Source organism: Macaca mulatta, chromosome 4 (assembly GCF_049350105.2).
Source record: "Macaca mulatta isolate MMU2019108-1 chromosome 4, T2T-MMU8v2.0, whole genome shotgun sequence".
Classification (NCBI taxonomy): domain Eukaryota; kingdom Metazoa; phylum Chordata; class Mammalia; order Primates; family Cercopithecidae; genus Macaca; species Macaca mulatta.
This window is the reverse complement of record NC_133409.1, coordinates 165,278,178-165,298,332: the sequence shown is the minus strand read 5'-3', so window position 1 is coordinate 165,298,332 and position 20,155 is coordinate 165,278,178. Positions and strand designations below refer to the sequence as shown.

General features: G+C 42.6%; 1 protein-coding gene across 17 annotated transcripts in view; it reads right to left on the bottom strand.

Moving 5' to 3' along the window:
* The window catches only part of KIF13A (kinesin family member 13A), a 230,127-nt gene that overhangs the window by 23,536 nt on the left and 186,436 nt on the right, over positions 1-20,155 (bottom strand). For 9 of the 17 annotated variants that reach the window (XM_015135607.3, XM_078000923.1, XM_015135612.3 and 6 more), the window contains 9 exons: positions 19,507-19,668; positions 18,677-18,850; positions 16,139-16,290; positions 14,099-14,231; positions 13,770-13,916; positions 8,592-8,630; positions 6,500-6,599; positions 4,252-4,378; positions 1,823-1,878 (listed from right to left, as the gene is read on the bottom strand). In XM_015135607.3, the coding sequence (XP_014991093.2) occupies positions 1,823-1,878; positions 4,252-4,378; positions 6,500-6,599; positions 8,592-8,630; positions 13,770-13,916; positions 14,099-14,231; positions 16,139-16,290; positions 18,677-18,850; positions 19,507-19,668 (1,090 nt within the window). The remainder of the gene's footprint in view (positions 1-1,822; positions 1,879-4,251; positions 4,379-6,499; positions 6,600-8,591; positions 8,631-13,769; positions 13,917-14,098; positions 14,232-16,138; positions 16,291-18,676; positions 18,851-19,506; positions 19,669-20,155) is intronic. The other 8 variants (XM_078000922.1, XM_078000925.1, XM_078000926.1 and 5 more) reach the window with 1 other exon arrangement.

The window sequence follows — 20,155 nt, the reverse complement described above, 5'->3', positions numbered from 1 at the left end:
TAGGGATGGAGTCCAGCTTTGTTGCCCAGGCTGGTCTCCGACTCCTGGACTCAAGCAGTCCTCCTGCCTTGGCCTCCCAAAGCCCTGGGATTACAGGCACGAGCTCACCGTGCCCCACAGCTTTTATTCTTTTTTATTTTGAGACAGAGTCTCACTCTGTCGCCCAGGCTGGAGTGCAGTGGCACAATCTCGGCTCACTGCAACCTCCGCCTCCCAAGTTCAAGCGATTCTCCTGTCTCAGCTTCCCAAGTAGCTGGGACTACAGGTGTGCACCACTACGCCCAGCTAATTTTTGTATTTTTAGTAGAGATGGGGTTTCACCACATTGGCCACGATGGTCTCCATCTCTTGAACTCGTGATCCACCCGTCTCAGCCTCCCAAAGTGCTGGGATTACAGGCATGAGCCAACGCGCCTGGCCGGTTTATTCTTTAAAAATACAATAGGAGCCAAAAAGTTGCCTTGTGAGTCTCCTATAAGACGGAATGACTATATTCTATTGTTGTCCTAGGTACAAATATATTCATTAAACACACCTTGGAGGCTGGGCATGGTGGCTCACGCCTGTAATCCCAGAACTTTGGGAGGCCAAGGTGTGTGGATCACAAGGTCAGGAGTGTAAAACAAGCCTGGCCAAGATGGTGAAACCCCGTCTCTATTAAAAATACAAAAATTGGCCGGGCGTGGTCGTGGGTGCCTGTAATCCCAGCTACTTGGGAGGCTGAAGCAGAAAATTGCTTGAACACAGGAGGTGGAGGTTGCAGTGAGCTGAGATCACGCCACTGCACTCCAGCCTGGGTGACAGAGTGAGACTCTGTCTCAAAAAAACCTAAACAAAACAAATCTTAGAATTTTGCTGCTTTCTGATGTCAATTCCTCCTGTAAACTGTTAGGTTTGTTATCCTACTTAATAACTTACTATAAATTAGAGATTTTAGCAGTTAAATTACCTATTTAAATCAAAGTTCTGAGCATTGGGAGAAATATGAAGATTATCTTCTTCCAACGTCCTATCCAATATGGGGTTTACCCTTCACAAATCTCTGTAAATGGCCAACTAGTCTTTGTTTATATACCTCCCAAGACAGAGAACTCACTATCTTATGAGGCATACATTCAACATCTAGGCTTTAAAAAGAAAAAATTCTTCACATGAAGAGCCAAAGCCACCCTCCCTGTGTCTTCCATCATTAGTGGGCTTCCTTCTAGAACAGAGGTTTTCAGGCTCCTGTTTTGAGGAGCCCTAGGGCCCTGCCAAAGGATCTACCAGGAGCTTGCCCACCGCAAACTCAGCAGCTCTGCGGTTGTTTTCTACACGTGGGGTTCCGGTTAATATTTCATCTAGAAAAGGATTGCTCCGCTAAAGCACGTTGGAAACCATTGTTCTAGACTTGCCCAGGTTCCATGTAATTGCAGTATGAAGGACAACCCTGAAGGCAGCATTATAGTGTGATCATTTCTGCCATCAAAACTGTTTGAGGAGAGTTAAGAACACTAGTCAGAAATGCAGACTAATAGGCTCTTGCCAAGCCTAAAGACTCAGACTCTCTGGGGGTGATTACTTTCCAGGGTAATTTCTATGTCCGCTGTTTCAGAGCAACTGCGTTAATGCTCTTGTATGCAGTTCTCAATCACCCTACGTGCTCTTTTTCAAATTATCCACATAATCATGCTTACGTACATTTAATTAGAACAAAAATGTCACCTAATTTGGCACATGAATGATTAGAAGAGTGATTTAAGGATCAAAATAAGGTGAGTCTGAATAGATTACAAACCTTAATTAAATACAATAATCCCTGTGACTTTAAGTGTCTACTTACCATTCAAATCGAGGAAAAGAACTGGTATGTGGGTTTCCATTCCAGGAGGTGGGATCCTAAATTTAATAACAACATTTAATCATAACAAAATACGTATTTTACATCTTGTTAGCTGATAAAACACCGCAGAGCCGTGGAAGCAAAGAGAACCATGGTGGAGATGCAGTTTCCACTAATGAAATACTTTCATATTTCTTGACTTCCCTGTAGACATAAATCATGGGAATTATACGACTTACATAAAAGAACTTCCAGTTATATGAGTTACATGTAATTAATTGAAACAAAGATAATTTTAAGCCTTTCTAAAAATAATTCCCGTGAGAGGGAAAGGGAAGGGGGATGTTATTAGGGTGGTAACGGGACAGGATCAGAGCCTAGAAGAAGTAAACAAAAGCTGAAAGGAGGATAGAATGAAAGATGTGTGAAAGGAGGTAGGGTTGTGTACAGAAGAGATCAAGCAGTGTTTTATCAAAAACTGGACCAGGGATGGGCGTGGTGGCTCATGCCTGTAATCCCAGCACTTTGGGAGGCCAAGGCAGGAGGATGGTTTGAGGACAGGAGTTCAAGACCAGTCTGGGCAACACAGGGAGACCTTGTCTCTATAAAAAACAACAACAACAACAAAAAACACTAGCTGGGTGTGGTGGTACAAGCCTGTGGTCCCAGCTACTTGGGAGGTGGGAGGATGGCTTGAACCTGGGAGATGGAGGTTGCAGTGCACTGAGATCGTGCCACTGTACTCCAGCCTGGGAAACAGACCCTGCCTCAAAAAAATAAAAAACAAAAAAAAAAACCCCAACTTGCCCAGCTGCAATAGAACGGCCTCAGAGGCCTCTTAAAGTGAAGAGTCCCTTTAGAAATACAAATTCCTGGCTGGGCGTGGTGGCTCACGAGGTCAGGAGATTGAGACCATCCTGGCTAACACGGTGAAACCCCATCTCTACTAAAAATACAAAAATTAGCCAGGCACGGTGGCGGACGCCTGTAGTCCCTACCTGGGAGGCTGAGGCAGGAGAATGGCGTGACCCGGGAGGCAGAGTTTGCAGTGAGTGGAGATCTCAGCGACAAAGTGAGACTCCATCTCAAAAACAAAAACAAAAAAAGCAAATTCTTACTTAAAAAAATAAAAAAAGAAGAGTCGTGGGTCCTTCCTTTCTCTTCTGAATCAAAATAACTAGGGATGACACCCAGGCCTACATGTTACAAACACTCAAGATGATCTGAAGTTTCAAAACACTTTACACCAGAGAGACTGAAGTAGGGAGAAGAACTGTCGAGAGAGGGTTTTGAGGGCCAGAACAAGATTGGGGTGAGCAGGCTGTCCATAAGAAGTGGCTGGCAGAATTACTGCAAGAGACCTACAGGATTCCAGCACAACAGCAGGAACTGCAGGGAGAAACATCAGGTTATAAATTATGTGCCTGCAGATTCAGAGTTTCTAGTTTCAGAAAACAGACCACAAAATTGATTACATTTCCGTTTATCATTAGAGATGCGGGTATTGTCACTAATGTTTCTATGCCTGTTCAAAAAAGACTAACTGGGCATGTACATTCTGTGTTCAAAAGGAATCTGATTTCTCTTTTTTTTTTTTTTTTTTTTTTGAGACGGAGTCTCGCTCTGTCGCCCAGGCTGGAGTGCAGTGGCCGGATCTCAGCTCACTGCAAGCTCCGCCTCCCGGGTTCAGGCCATTCTCCTGTCTCAGCCTCCTGAGTAGCTGGGACTACAGGCGCCCGCCACCTCGCCCGGCTAGTTTTTTGTATTTTTTAGTAGAGACGGGGTTTCACCGTGTTAGCCAGGATGGTCTCGATCTCCTGACCTAGTGATCCGCCCGTCTCGGCCTCCCAAAGTGCTGGGATTACAGGCTTGAGCCACCGCGCCCGGCCCTGATTTCTCTTAAATGCTCTGGATATATAATAATAAAAATGAGAATGAGAATAAGCAGCATCAGCTAGGATTTAACGAATGGGTATGAAAAGTATTTTATACACATTATAATATACAAGATAATATTATCATATATAAGGTATTTTATATACATTATCTCTAATTCTCACAGTACTACCAAAAAGATAGCTCCACTAATGTATTTTCTGCCCTCTTCAAATACTTTCCAGCCAAGATAAAAGAGTTTCTGGAGATCAGGGAACAATGTCCAAGTTGCTTATGCAGAGGAATAAAGGAGTGGGATATGTGATTCCTGGCCAGGTAATCAATGCTCTCTGGCTTCCTGTGGGAGAAAGTTGGCTTCAATGGGGAAGGAAAAAAGGGATGGAAGCACTAGAGATGAGTGGACATTCCCTAAGCAGTTCAGCTGGTTGGCATTTTCTGTGACAATCCTGGAAAGTCTCTTGCATGGCTCTTGCCACAGGCGACCTGTACCATCTCATCTCCCTCGATCTGCACAGAAGGGAGGGCAGCCTTACCAGTCGGCAGGTGCCCCAGGAATCCCACTGCCTGGGGCCGGCACCAGTACAGCATTCCTTTCCTCGGTCAGCCCTACCCACTGCTCCACAAGCTGGGCTTCCCGCTCCACATCGTCCTCTGTTTTCTCTGCAGAAAAAAATGAGGGGATCAATGCCAACAAGAGAGAAAGTATGACTTCTCAATTTACAAGGAACAGATTTTGGCCTGGGCAACATAGTGAGACCCCATCTCTACCAAAAAAAAAAAAAGCAATAGTTGGGCAGGGTGGTGGCAGGCATGCCTGTAGTCCCAGATACTCGGGCAGCTGAGGTGGGAAGATCACTTGAGTCTGGGAGTTCAAGGCTACAGTGAGCTATCATCACATCACTGTACTAAAGCCTGGAAAACAGACAAGCGACCCTGTCTCAAAAAACAAGCAAACAAAAACAATAAACAGATTTCATTCAGAGCTATCTATAAGTGGCTTAAACATCCACTATGTCCCTAAAATGGATTTGAGTCTTTGAAGTTCAAGCAAGAGCATGTATAGGGAGCTGAGAGGGGCCGCGACACCAATTTAAGGAACCATAAGCCAGAAATAGCAGAAAGGGCATTGGAAAAGCAATTACGAGACTTAGGTTATTTTGCTGGTTCTGTAATTTGGGGAAGTTATCCAACAGATGAGTCTCCCTAACCTGTCAAACAGGGATAAAAGAAGTCATGTCTACTTCATGTACTTGCTGGAAGGATCAAATGAAATATGGACGTAACACTGCTTTACAGAACTATACATGATGCTACAAAGACAGAGGATTAAAAAACACCATAGGCCAGGCACGGTGGCTCACGGCTGTAACCCCAGTACTTTGGGTGGCCGAGGTGGGCAGATCTCCTGAGGTCAGCAGTTCGAAACCAGCCTGACCAATATGGTAAAACCCTGTCTCCACTAAAAATACAAAAATTAGCCGGGTGTGGTGGCGGGCACCTGTAGTCCCAGCTACTCAGGAGGCTGAGACAGGAGAATCATTTGAACCCGGGAGGAGGAGGTTGCAGTGAGCCAAGATCGTGCTACTGCACTCCTGCCTGGGCGAAAGAGCGAGACTCTGTCTCAAAAAAATAAATAAATAAATAAAAAATAAAAAACCCACCATATTCCTTACTCTGTAAAATCACCTTTATTTTCCTTGAGGCTTACCATGAATGGGATTTTATTTGATACACTTTGAAATCCGCTTATTCATAATTCAACTCTGGGGCTCCCTGGGTACAGTCAAAGTGAGTTTTCATTAGCAGCCTGAGCACATACACAAGGCAACACCACATGTCGAGCCAAGGTGTTTTCCTGAGGGAGACTTTCCGCTAGCTTCTACATGAAATGGATTAATATGCATGATGTGTGTGTTCTTTGCTGCAGAACCAACCACGTGAGTGGACCATGATATCTGGATGAGAGACTAAGGATTTTAAGTGCATATTTCTACTATAGAATCCAAGTGGTTACTGCTAGCATAAGCAAGCTGCACCCTTGGAGGTGGGTGGCAGTGAATGGAGCTGCAGGGGCCACCCTGAACCAGCGGAGTGCATGGCAATGGCCCAACAGTGGATAGGTGCTGACCTGCTCATTCAGTTGCTGTATGTCCTAGGTCCTGGTGCCTAAAGTACTTTGTATTGACATACTGGTATTTATCACATTGTGTTCATCAAAATGAAATTTGAATTTGACATTTAATGTCACAGTTTTATGAGATAACTCAGAGTTTTATGAAAATGTATCACTTTCAAATTTGGAGGCTTCTTAAACCAACAATGTATAATATGATTGACTAATGTCTATAACTGTTACAAGTTCACAAAACTAAACAGGCTGGGTACAGTGGCTAACACCTGCAATTCTAGCAGTTTGGGAGGCTGAAGTGGGAGGATCACTTGAGTCCAGGAGTTTGAGACCAGCCTGGGCAACAAAGTGAGACCCCCCCCATCTACAAAACGTTTAAAAATTAGCCGGGTGTGGTAGCTTGTGCCTGTAGTCTCAGCTAGTCAGGAGGCTGAGGCAGGAGGATCTCTTGAGGTCAGGAGTTAGAGGCTGCAGTGAGATATGATCCTGCCACTGCACTCCAGCTTGGGTGACAGAGTGAGACTCTGTCTTAAAACAACAACGACAACAACAAAAATAAGATACTACTGTCCAGTTAGGGGAAGAAAACAACCTACTGCCATTGTGTAAAAGTGAAAAAGGTACTCCCCAAAAGAGAGTCTGATCTCACATACCTGTTTTATTGCTGACTTTTTTTATCTGTTCATCCAAGTATTCTCGTCGTTTAATGAGTGCATCTGACCACCTCTCCCTTACGCAGTTTAAGTCTTCTTCCTAACATCAGGGAGGGAAAATACTTTCCTGTAGACTGTACAGACAACGATTTCTTTCTTTCTTTTTTAAAAAGATGTTTAAATTGACTAGGAAATTTTTCATTAGGAAAAGCTATTGAACATTGCTGTGTGATTAATATGCAAGAAAGCAGAGAGGCCTCAGTAACACTGCATGTTGATCAAGGATGCTGTTGCCCAGAAATCAGAGCCCCTGGATCTCCAAAAGGATAATTACACTTAAAAGCAAGACAAGCTCAAACTATACCAGCTGTCAGATTTTTTTTTTACGATGAGTGTATGTATATTTAAATCGTAGCTATTCATTGCAGGATTTGTGATCCCAACAGAAGGACAGCACGAACACAGCCCAAACCAAGTAACAACAAATGGAATGGAAAATGACAGGCATTTTCATAGCTCATAGTTCAGTGGTCACTGATAACACAGATTTTCTGAAATGCAAAGAGTAGGTCAGCAGAGAACTTTTCAAACTTGCCACAAACATTTTACTTCCAACCACTACCATGAGGCTAACCAAAAATCTCCCATGCAAACCCCAACATGCAGTCAGCCATGCTTTAAGAAATCCCCTAGGCAGTCATTGGACTGCACTGTGAAAAACTTGCCAGGAAGCGCACAAACAGCCGCAGGACGTTAGTCAATGGCACTGCTGAGATTCAAGGGGATACTGATATTTCCCTTAAAGGTTCTTCTTAGTGGAATTATGAGTAGGGAAAGAAAATCCATCAATTCTATTAAAAATGCTCTTTGACTTGCCTAATTCTAGTGTAACACTTAAGACGTTACATCAAGAATAGATACCTTTACCTCTGAAACTTTACCAACAGTGTACCCACATTTTTTTCCCCCTGAGACAGAGTTTCGCTCTTGTTGCCCAGGCTGGAGTGCAGTGGCACAGTCTCGGCTCACTGCAACCTCTGCCTCCCAGGTTTAAGCGATTCTCCTGCCTCAGCCTCCCAAGTAGCTGGGATTACAGGCACGCGCCACCACGCCCAGCTAATTTTTGTATTTTTACTAAAGACGGGGTTTCACCATGTTGGCCAGGCTGGTCTCGAACTCCTGACCTTGTGATCTGCCCGCCTCGGCCTCCCAAAGTGCTGGGATTACAGGCGTGAGCCACTGTGCCCAGCCACTGTACCCACATTTTACATGTAGGAAGGCACCCTGGGAAAACATCATTTGACGATGTGTGTGGAGAATCCGTACAAAGACTGGGCACCAAACCCAGAAAGCTTCATCTTGGTTTGCTGCTTTGACAATTTATACATAACCCCACACTCCATGATATCAGGCCAGTCAGTGCTGACTAGGTATAATCTCAATTTGTACATCTATATATTTTTTCTAGATTTCCAACCAGAAAAGGCTGAGATTTAAATTCTATAGGTTATGGAGAACTAAGTGTTACCCAAATGAGAGAAGAAAGCTGGCTAAACAAAACACAATTATGTGCATAAAATGTCTCCAATTTTCCTATTCAGCGAAAGTCTTGTGAAGTAAAATGGCATATTACAACAATACTAGCTCTTGGATGTAAGGAGCAAAATGCACTTTAGCATAGGAAAGGTAAGAGTCTATCTAAAAGATTATGGATGGATAACTACAATATTTTAAGATCATCCATTTTTTAATTAATTAATTAATTTGTAGGAGACTGGAGTTTTATTATTACTCAAATCAGTCTCCAGATCATCCATTTTAATACAGTGATAATGATATTGCTTAGCAATAAGACAGTAAATCAAGATGGCATAGCAAAAAGGCAGTATTTGGTTACAAATTTTGAACTGACAAGGCAATCTATAGAAATAGTATTGTGTTTGAATACATATAAAGCAAATCAAAAGCAAGTGAAAAACTGCATATTCTCGCTCTAGGGCCCTCCTTCCTCCTCCCTGGCCTCTGCTTTGCGAATGCTGGCAATTAGCAGTAGCTGTGCCCCATGCCACAGGATTGACAGCAGTAGCAATACCTGATAACTATCCATATCATCACCATCCTCATCATCTCTCTGGTAGGAAAAAATAAACACAAAGGACAAGCATTTTGTTTTTTAAACAGCATACAGGGAAAATAATTATTTTAAGCTTAACACACATTAAAATGGACAGCTCACATACATAAGCACAATAAAACACTAAATTGAATCTCAAAAATGGTATACTAAATTTAATTCACTTGTCTATAAAGAATTTTTCACATAAAGAATCATTGAAACAAATATTTGGCTGGGCTCATGCCTGTAATCCCAACACTTTGGAAGGCTGAGGCAGGAGGATCTCTTGAAGCTAGAAGTTCGAGACCTGCCTGGGCAACATAGCAAGACCCTATCTGTACAAAAAATTTTTTTAAATTAGCTGGATTTGATAGTGTTCACCTGTAGTCCCAGCTACTTGGGAGACTAAAGTGGGATGATCACTTGAGAGGAGGAGATGGAGGCTGCAGTGAGCTCTGGTTATAGCACTCCACCTCAGCCTGGGCAGCAGAGCAAGACCTTGTCTCCAAAAAACAAACAAAAAATTAAATAAAATAAGAAATCTCTTAGCTGGGGATAGGAACCAACATAATTGGGCCAGGCCTTACACCACTGTCATACAGACAGCTGATACATATTTTGGGGTAGACTATTTGACTGAGATTTGAGATAGGCTTAGGAAGACAGAATAGCAAAACTACAAGGAAGATTCTCTTGCCCAATCTCAGTTTGAGCAATGAGGCAACTAAGCCTTAAAGGATGAAATGATTTAACCTTACGATCACACAGATAATGGCAGGTCAGAACTGTAAGCCATGTCTGAGGTCTCCAACCTCAGCCATCTTCCCTGATGCAATCATCCCAGGGGAAAGCTGGGGCTATATACATACAAGGGTCTGTACTACACTGTTGAAATAAAAGCAACAGCATACTATTTGGAATATAAGGATCGGTCAGTACTCTCTACTGACCATAACAATCACTTGAAAGAATCACAACTGTCCCAAACACAAGGAAACATTGTAAAATAACTAAATAAAGCAAAAATTTTGGCAAAAACATTTGGCAAAACAAAGTAATCATATTGAAAACAAAAGGGTCTTGGCTGAAAAAAGTTTCCTTAGAAACAAGAATCTAGAATCCCTTAATTTAGATTTATGATTACAAAAGTGCTTTAAGAATATAGTCAAAATTATTTTCATATATACTTCAAAATGAACTGCTTTTTTTTTTTTAATTTTGGTAACCATCATTATCAGTTATGTGACTAACTCATTAAATGCAATCCTAATCTCGAAGCAATTTATCTTGAACTAATGCTTCCTATTAATATAAAAGAACAAATAGCTCTAATTTATCATAATTTTTTTTTTTCTTTTTTTTTGAGACAGGGTCTCGTTCTGTCTCCCAGGCTGGAGTGCAGTGGCGCAATCTCCACTCACTGCAAGCTCTGTCGCCTCCCAGGTTCACGGCATTCTCCTGCCTCAGCCTCCCGAGAAGCTGGGACTACAGGCGCCCGCCACCACGCCCGGCTAATTTTTTGTATTTTTAGTAGAGACAGGGTTTCACTATGTTCGCCAGGATGGTCTCGATCTCCTGACCTCGTGATCCGCCCGCCTCGGCCTCCCAAAGTACTGGGATTACAGGCGTAAGCCACCGTGCCCGGCCTAATTTATCATAATTTTAAACTACGGAGGTAGTTCTATTAACTGAAAACTGGCCTAAGCATTCACGATGTAAAATTGTTGCAAAATCAGCATATTCTGCATTGGTTTCAGCTACTGCATCAGAATAATTGTTTTTTTTTTTTTTGCATCAGAATAGTTCTAAAGCACTGTGTCAACAACAAAAACACTTAACAGACATAACCTGGAACATGGTAGCAAAGAAAAAAAAAAGCCTTTAAAATAGTTACAGTTCAAATTTTAAGAGCACTATGCTCTTTTTTCTTTAAATTTATTTTTATTTTTGTTTATTTATTTATTCTTTGAGATGGACTTTCGCTCTCTCACCCAGGTTGGAGAGCAGTGGCGCGATCTCTGCTCACTGCAAGCTCCGCCTCCCGGGTTCATGCCATTCTCCTGGACCCCAGCCTGGGTGACAGAGTGAGACTCACAAAAAATAAAAAAAGAAGCAAATAGTTGATCTTTGGAATGTTCCTCAAATGAGAACATTTACTTAGCTGATGATCCATACACTGCAGGTCACGGCCTCCCGAGTAGCTGGGACTACAGGTGCCCACCACCACGGCCGGCTAATTTTTTGTATTTTTAGTAGAGATGGGGTCTTACTATGTTAGCCAGGATGGTCTCGATCTCCTGACCTGGTGATTTGCCTGCTTCAGCCTCCCAAAGTGCTGGGATTACAGGCGTGAGCCACCGCGCCTGGCCAAGAGCACTATGCTCTTAAAGAGCATATAGCACTGGGGAAAGGCTAATATTTTCAAGTTTGTAATTTGACAAAAATCAGTTTTAACTCAGAGGTAGAGCTGTTTTTAAAAAAATGCAAATAGTTGCTGGGTGTGGTGGCTCACACGTGTAATACCAGCACTTTGGGAGGACCAGGCAGCAGGATCATTTGAGGTGAGGAGTTTGAGACCAGCCTGGCCAACATGGTGAAACCCCATCTCTACTAAAAATACAAAAATTAGCTGGGCGTGGTGGTTCGTGCCTGTAATACCAGCTACTCGGGAGGCTGAAGCAGGAGAATCGCTTGGACCAGGGAGATGGAGGATGCAGTGAGCTGAGATCGTGCCACTGCACTCCAACCTGGGTGACAGAGAGAGACTCCATCTCCAAAAAAACACAAAAAACAAAAAACAAAACAAAAAAAACACTGGGCACAGTGGCTCACGCCTGTAATCCTAGCACTTTGGGAGGTTGAGGCGGAAGGATCGCAAGGTCAGGAGTTCAAGACCAGCCTGGCCAACATGGTGAAACCCCCACCTCTACTAACAATACAAAAATTAGCCAGACACGTTGGCAGGCGCCTGTAATCCCAGCTACTCTGGAGGCTGAGGCAGGAGAATCGCTTGAACCCAGGAGGCGGAGGTTACCGTGATCTGAGATCGCACCACTGTACTCCAGTCTGGGTGACAGAATGAGACTCAAAAAAAAAAAAAAAAAGCAGCAAATAGTTGATCTTTGGAATGTTCCTCAAATGAGAACATTTAGTTAGCTGATGATCCATATACTGCAGGTCACGGTTTGAAGCAAACAAACTCAATGTTTTATTGAGCATCAGAGATTTATTAAGCCACAAGGACCTCAGGATTATGTGGACAAGGACCTCAGGATTATTAAGTCTACCTCATCATTTTGGAGAAAAGGGGAACTCAAAGTTTAAATTATACAGCCAAGATAACCATTTAGTGAAGCTCAACTAGACTTAAGAACCCAGGTCTCCTGACTCTAAGTCTAGTGTTCTCTTTCAACTGTGCAGCCACGTAGAAGCTGATGGCTAAGTGAAGGACTGAACTGCTATGAGAATACCTACAATCCCATTTCCTGCTCCACAGGCTGCACACACACAAGGAAAAGTCTGGTGAAGACTGCCAAACCACAGCAGCCCTGTCCTTGCACCCACACTCATACTCTGAATGAAGTGTGGACAGATGTTCCAAGCTAGAGGGAATTTTGGGCTTGAAGAGGGAAGGCAGCGTCTGACAAAGCTATTACTGCCTTGAAGTCCAATAGTCTGTGCACTGACTTTTAGCTTTCAGAAAAGTCTTTGCCTAAAAGCCATGAAGCCAAAAGGAAACCGAGATAGAAGAGAAAACATCCTCGAGATTGGCTGGGCTTAGACTCAGACTCCACAGAGGAGAAATATTTTCTCCTCAGCACGATAGGGAGAGTGCTCCCAAACAGATATGGCGGTGAGGGAGGCAGATTTAACAGTGATTCTTTCCAGTTCCTAATTCGTATCTGGTAGTAAACTGGGGACTCAATGAAGCACACACATTTTTTTTAGGCTACTGGGGGACAAGTTCCTAATTTTATTTGTTTTGAGACAGAGTCTTCCTCTGTCATCCAGGCCGGAGTGCAGTGGCGTGATCTTGGCTCACTTGCAGCCTCTGCCTCCCGGGTTCAAATGATTCTCATGCCTCAGCCTCCTGAATAGCTGAGACAACAGTCATGTGGCCACCACACCTGGCTAATTTTTTGCATTTTTAGTAGGGACGGGGTTTCGCCATGTTGGTCAGGCTGGTCTCGAACTCCTGGGCTCAAGTGATCCTCCCACCTCAGCCTCCCAAAGTGCTGGGATTATAGGCATGAGCAAACGTGCCTGGCCAAGTTCCTAATTTTAGAGATTCTTTTCATGGAGTACTGAATGTTCTGACTGATAATATGATCAGTTCTTAGATCAGTTCTTAGAGGTTTTCATCTTTTTATTTTAAAAATGAGAATACAATGTTTAGGAAATCAAGATTTAATGAACAAAAATGATCATAAGGACAAATTTTAACAAAAGAAGTAAAGCTTTCAAAGAACTGGTTGATTATGACAATGTATGAAAATAATTTTACACTATAAATAAAAGTGGTCAGGCATGGTGGCTCATGCCTGCAATCCCTGCACTTTGGGAGGCTGAGGCAGGAGGATCACTTGAGTCCAGGAATTTGAGACCAGGGTCAGCAACAGAATGACACACCCTACTCTACAAAAAATAAAAGAATCAGCTGGGCGTGGTGACGTGTGCCTGTAGTCCCAGCTACTTAGGAAGCTGAGGTGGGAGGACTGTTTGAGCCCAGGAGGTCAAGGCTGCAGTAAGCCATGATCACACCGCTGTACTCCAACCTGGGCAACAAAGCAAAACCTTATCTTTAAAAAAAAAATACAAAAAAAACCCCAAAAAGTAGATCAGGTCAAGCAGTAATGCCAAAGATACAACATATTTTAGGCCAGATATAAAATAAAATCTGCCTAAAGTAAATGACTGCTATAGCATTAGGATGTGTGTGTTTATAAACAGAATTATTATTAACCGACACTAAGCAAACAGATTTTAAAGCTAGAAAAAAGGCAATGGATGGAAATGTGAACTGGGGGAAGACCTACGGTTAAGGCAAGGAATTCTGTTATATTTGCAAAAAGGTCCCCATCGGAGATCATTAAATGCCTTATTTCTGCATTAACCAAGCTTTGTTAAATACTGTTTCAAGTCTGCTTGTCTTACCTGGTAACTGTCCAGCCCTCTCTGGAGTTTGGTGGACCTGGCAGTCACACAACCGATGGATACCGAAAGGATGGCTTCAACCATAAGCGGCAGTGTCCCCGAATGCTGCACAGGTTTCACCGTGACTTGCACTCTACGGGAATGACCCTGAAGAGGGTGGGCAGGGGTATGAGTGCCAGGAATAATAATGAAGAGGAAGGGGATAAAGAAGGGGAAAAGGATTAGAGAACAAAGATACAAATAGTTAGAAAATCCCCAGAAACTATGTGTAAGAGTGGAACAGAGAGAAAACATTAAAAAAAAAAAAAAAACGAAAACAAACCCGGTACCTGTCTAAGTTGAAAGATGCCTCCTGTGTTGACATCTTTTGCCTGATGAAGTTCCACGGCAGCATACTCCCCTAACTCATTCAATTCTAATATGGAGATCCACATTTCTATTCTTCGCGTTACTTCATTCCACCTGCAGAAACACATTCCAACAAGCAAGAGCCTCACTGTCCAGCCACACTGTTAGTAACGGTAATAAGCCACCATTCACTGAGCACTTACTATGTGCTAGGCACTCTGCCATGTATCTCGTATAAGTTACTTCCTTATTTAACTCTCAAAACCACCCTGTCATATTGTTTCTATTTATTTTATTGAGGTAGACTGAAATGTCCACATCTTGAGTATACAGTTCGATGAGTTTTGAGAAATGCATATATGAGTGTAACTTGCCCTATCACCTCAGAAAGTTTGCTCATACCCATTCCCATTCAATCCCCACACTCCCGTAGCAACCGTGTAACTCAGAGATTAGTTTTGCCTGTTCTAGAACTCCAGATAAATGGAATCGCACATTATGTATTCTTGCGTCTGGCTTCTTTCATTCAGCATAATGTTTCTGAGATTCATCCAAATGGATAAAAAGTTTTTTTCTTTTTTAATGCAGAGTAATACTTTATTTATGAATAATACCAATTTATCCCCATTCACTCACTGAAGGATATTTGGGCTATTTGCAATTTGGGGATACCATGAATAACAATGCTATGAACATCACATAGGCCGGGTGTGGTAGCTCACACTTGTAATTCCAGCACTTTGGGAGGCCAAGGCGGGTGGATCACCTGAGGTCAGGAGTTCGAGACTAGCCTGGCCAACATGGTGAAACCCTGTCTCTACTAAAAAAAAAAAAAAAAAAAAAAATTAGCCAGGCATGGTGGCAAAGGCCTGCAAGCCCAGCTACTCAGGAGGCTGAGGCAGGAGACTCACTCCAGTAGGTGGAGGCTGCAGTGAGCTAAGATCGCACCACTGCACACTCCAGCCTGGGAGACAGAGTAAGACTCCAACTCAAAAAAAAAAAAAAAAAAAAAAAAAAAAAGAACATTGTGTACAATTCTATTGTGGACTGACATTTTCATTTATCTTGGGTAAATACCTATGAGTGGGATTCTCGGGTCATAAAAGAGGCGAATGATCAACTTGACAAGAAAATGCCAGTTTTCCTCCAGATTGTGGCTTGTGTATTCATTTTCGTAGTGGTCTTTTGATGAGCATGTGCTTCTAATTTTGATTAAGTCCAACTTAAACATTTTTTTTCTTCCATGGTTAGCACTTTCTGTGGCCTTTCTGAGAATATGTGACTATCTCAAAATCCTGTGTTCTTCTGTAAGCATTATAGTTTAAGCTTTCATATTTAAGGTTACATATGGTTCATCTCAAATTAATTTTTGTATATGGTGTGAAGTCAAGAACAAGGGTGATTTTTCTCCACAGAGATGTAGTTGTTTCAGTCTCATTTGTTGACAGGACATACAATTCCCCATTGAACTTCTTTAGTACCTGGTAGTTTCTTTCATCATTTTCATTTTACAAAGGAGGAAATAGGATCAGAGAAGGCTGGCTTCCTTCCCTCCCTCCTTCTCTCCCTCCCTTCCTCTCTTCCTCCCTCCCTTCCTTCCTTCCTTCTTTTTTTTTGAGACAGAGTCTTACTCTGTCACCCAGGCTGGAGTGCAGTGGCACAATCTTGGCTCACTGAAACCTCCACCTACCGGGTTCAAGAGATTCTCCTGCCTCAGCCTCCTGAGTAGCTGGGATTATAGGCACATGCCACCATGCCTGGCTAATATTTGTATTTTTAGTAGAGACAGGGTTTCACCATGTTGGCCAGGCTGGTCTCTAACTCCTGACCTCATGATCCGCCCGCCTCGGCCTCCCAAAGTGCTGGATTAGAGGCGTAAGCCACCGTGCCCGGCCATTCTTTTTTTTTTATTAAATGATTTTATTTTTTTTTATGAGCAGCCTCCTAGGCCAGAGTAGGTTCAGAGACTGCTCAAGTCCTAGTCTTGACCTTGTATCTAAAACTGACAGCCAAGTACAAACCTGTCATGCAGTGTTCTTGTCTTAGCATGAAGAGAATCAACCTCCCAGATGGAGGTGCCATTTCCAGCACACCGGTGGCCCCACACTTCAATGGCCAGTGCTCCATCTGAAATGAACTCCAGAAATTCTTCCGTTACATTCACCACATAGTCCTGGGGTAAGTGGGGGAAAGCACAAGAATTATGCTTAAAGGAGTCTGTGAAATTTCCTTTTGACCTTTCAACTGTTATATTTATTTTAGAGTATGTTAGCCTGATCTCGACCTTAAATCCATCTCTTCTGTTTTACAGAAAACCATAAAGAACCACAGAATATTAGATCTGAAAGGAAAATTGGGAGGCAATTTAATTCAACCTGTTTCTTTTTTTTTGAGATGGAGTCTTGCTTCATTGCCCAGGCTGGAGTGCAGTAGCGTGATCTCCGCTCACTGCAAGCTCCGCCTCCCAGGTTCACGCCATTCTCCTGCCTCAGCCTCCCGAGTAGCTGGGACTACAGGCGAACGTCACCACGTCAGGCTAATTTTTAAATTTTTAGTAGAGACGGGGTTTCACCGTGTTAGCCAGGATGGTCTCGATCTCTTGACCTTGTGATCCACCCACCTCAGCCTCCCAAAGTGCTGGGATTACAGGCGTGAGCCACCATACCCAGCCTCAACCTGTTTCTTGTATCAATAAAGAAAATGAAGAAAGCAAATTGTCCAAAGTCATATGGTTTGTTAGTTACAGAGCTGAATCTACATTGTCTTACACTTGGTTCATTCTCAGGTCCACAGGACCAGTCTGATTTTCAGGTGGCACAGACTAACTCAATGAACTGTTCCTTGCCATGGCTTAGGAGAATAATAACAGAATTAAATTTTATATGGTTATCTTCATGACTTTATGCTCTTGCTTTTAAGCTTTCCTACCCTATCTCCTCTTTCTAAAACACAGACAGACTGGGCACGGTGACTCGCGTCTGTAATCCCAGCACTTCGGGAGGCCGAGGTAGGAGGATAGCTGGAGCCCAGGAGATAGTGACCAGCCTGGGCAACAAAACGAGATCCTGTCTCTATAAAGTAAAAATTAGCCAGGTGTGGTGGTGCATGCCTGTAGTCCCAGCTACTCAGGAGGCTGAGGCAGGAGGATTACTAGAGCCCAGGAGTTCGAGGCTACAGTGAGCAATGATTATGCTACTGCACTCCAGCCTGGGCAACAGAGTGAGACATCGTCTTTAAAAACAAAAACAAACCCAAACAGATGATTGTGAGGAAATGAATACTGAACTGACCGAGATGGGTGGCAAATCACCCAGAGAAACGCAGTAGGCAACGAGCCAAGCTAATTTTCTTTCCATTAGTCTCTCAGTGGAATCTCAGGTGAAGACATCTCTTGTGATGCTAATTTGCAGAAACAGTTGTGCTATATTTATTTAACCATATAGCATCTGCTTTTCAGTCTATTTTATTTGAAGATAGACCCAGAATTTAAGAAGAAAAACAAACTTCATGACAATCTATACATTTTAGAGATGAAAAAACTCCAAGATCACAAGAGCCCAGAAGCTCTGGGACTAGCATTTATTAAAACAGCTGTTAACCAGAACACACGTGAAATTCAGATTTCATCTTTCTAAACAAGCAGCTTTGTGGATTCAAAGAAAGATGGGGAATATTTAAAAGAATATTCAGAGAACAACAATAAAAATGATTAATAAAGATTTTGAGGAACAGACTTGGTGAATACAGATAAATGTAGGCTATTTGTTTTCAGAAAAAGAAAAACTTGACAGCCTTTACCTATGTGAAATTTTATAGGTGGTGATATGGGTTAGTTTTCTAAGTGTAGAACCAGAAAGAATAAGCATGATTTGCAAAAGAAGGGGTCTTGAGTATCTATGAAGGGTTGTCTAAGGAATATCAAAACTACAGAGAGGATGGAGCTGGTCTTTCAGAAATGACTTCTCAGCAGTCCCTTGTGAAAGCCAGGAAGAGTATATGATGTCTCAAAGGAGATCCAACCACATTCACCACAAATTCACCTTTCCCTTTTTCTATTTTCTCATATGACTTGTGAGGAAATCTACATGAAATATATCACTCATATGACACATTAGAATGTAATGCTATCTTCCTAAGAATGAGATATGTAGCAACTTACATGTTAAGACGTACAAATTCTGAAATACGTATAATGTGATCCCACTTTTGTATAGCATTTTTAAAGAACTTACGTGTGCATGATATAAAAGGGTGTTTGTACATATGTTATCATACACATATAAAAGATGTAGAGCATAGAAAGTAGTTTAATGAAATATGTAGCAACCTGTCATTGGTGGTTTATATCTTTGGGGAACAAGACTGTTGGTAGAGATCTTTGAGATTTTATTTTAAATATTTGTAAACTATTTGCATGTGTAAGAAGGTACATTTTTGAGGTTAAAACATCCTAATAAACATATTATACTTAAAACAAATGCTCATGGGGACAATCGATTATTGAACTGCACCCGTTTCTGCTGCTTCCTGCCCAGCTCATCTGGTAACGGCATCTATACCTTACAGTGGGAGAAGGTCACTGTGTACTGGGCGTCCTTGGACTGTGGTGAAGGCACCTCGGGGTCTACCACTGGGGCAGCCACTGTAGACTCACACTGGTCCCAGAATGTATATTGACAGAAGACGAAATTTGAGAGGTTCAAGGGCAGTCCCGTTGCTTCTTTAATTTTTACCTGAAGAGATAAACAATACAAATAAAACTCCAATAAACACTAAACATTCTTTTATTTCAGCTACCTCAAATTTAACAGTAAGCAATTAAATAAATCGGTCATGCATTTGACATCTGAAAATATTATATCTGACACTGTGACACTAAGGATTGTATCGATAATGAAATCTGTACCACAGTTCTGTAACTATAGTATACAAACTTGGCAACAAATACACACATCCCTGCAAAAGCTTCCTGAAGGGGTGGCCTGCCCCTCCACACCTGTGGGCATTTCTCATCAGGTGGAACGAGAGACTTGAGAAAAGAAAGAGACACAGAGACAAAGTATAAAGAAAGAAAACAATAACAGTCTGATCTCTCTTTCTTTTCCCCCACACTTCCTAATGACTGAGGCTACCTTTAACAGAAAAACATAATTCACTAAGCAACATACACTTCTTGCATGTCAAATACATAGATACTTTTGAAATTTGATGCAACTGTCAATAGAAAGTGTGCTATATTTCTGAAAACAAAGTACTGTCCACCATTGTATCTGCTGTTACAAAATTCAACTTTTACTACCCTGGATGAAAAACTCTCATAAGATTTTTTGTAAAATGGTTTTGCACGAAAAAGGTCATTCATATGAGCCTCCCATCACTGTCCTCTCACCCGACATGTCAGTTTTTTGACTCGGTGAATGATTTCCCCGCTGCTGTCTACAACTTCAAGGCTGCCACTTTCACTGGAATTCTCCGAAGAGTCATCCTCCACCACACGCTCTGGAACAGCTCCTGTAACACGCATCACTTCCACGTGGAGACGCCCTGCAACCTGGGTCAAGGAACCAGAGCACCTCAGAGTTAATAGACGTCTTGTGGGCAACCTCGACCTAAGACAGACGTGCCTTCTACAATGAAACTGGACAGGGGCTCTGCAGCTGCTGCTTGGTCATCTTCGGTAACGGGAGCCCTGCTACTACCAGAGCAGCCCATTCCACCACTTGCCCCTGTGATTGTCCTGCCTTAGTGTGAGCCAAATTTGCCTCCCTGCAACTTGCCTTCTGGAGTCATCCTCAAACGTATCCTTCCACAGGACAGCCCAGGAATAGCTTAAAGGCAGCTCTCACAGTCTACCTGGAGTCATCTAGTATCCATGTGTTGTTTTTTTTTTTCCCCAAGACAGAGTCTTGCTCTATAATCCAGGCTGGAGTGTAGTGGCACGATCTCAGCTCACTGCAACCTCCGCCTCCTAGGTTCAAGCGATTCTCCTGCCTCAGCCTTCTGAGTAGATGGGATTACAGGTGCGTGCCACCAAGCCC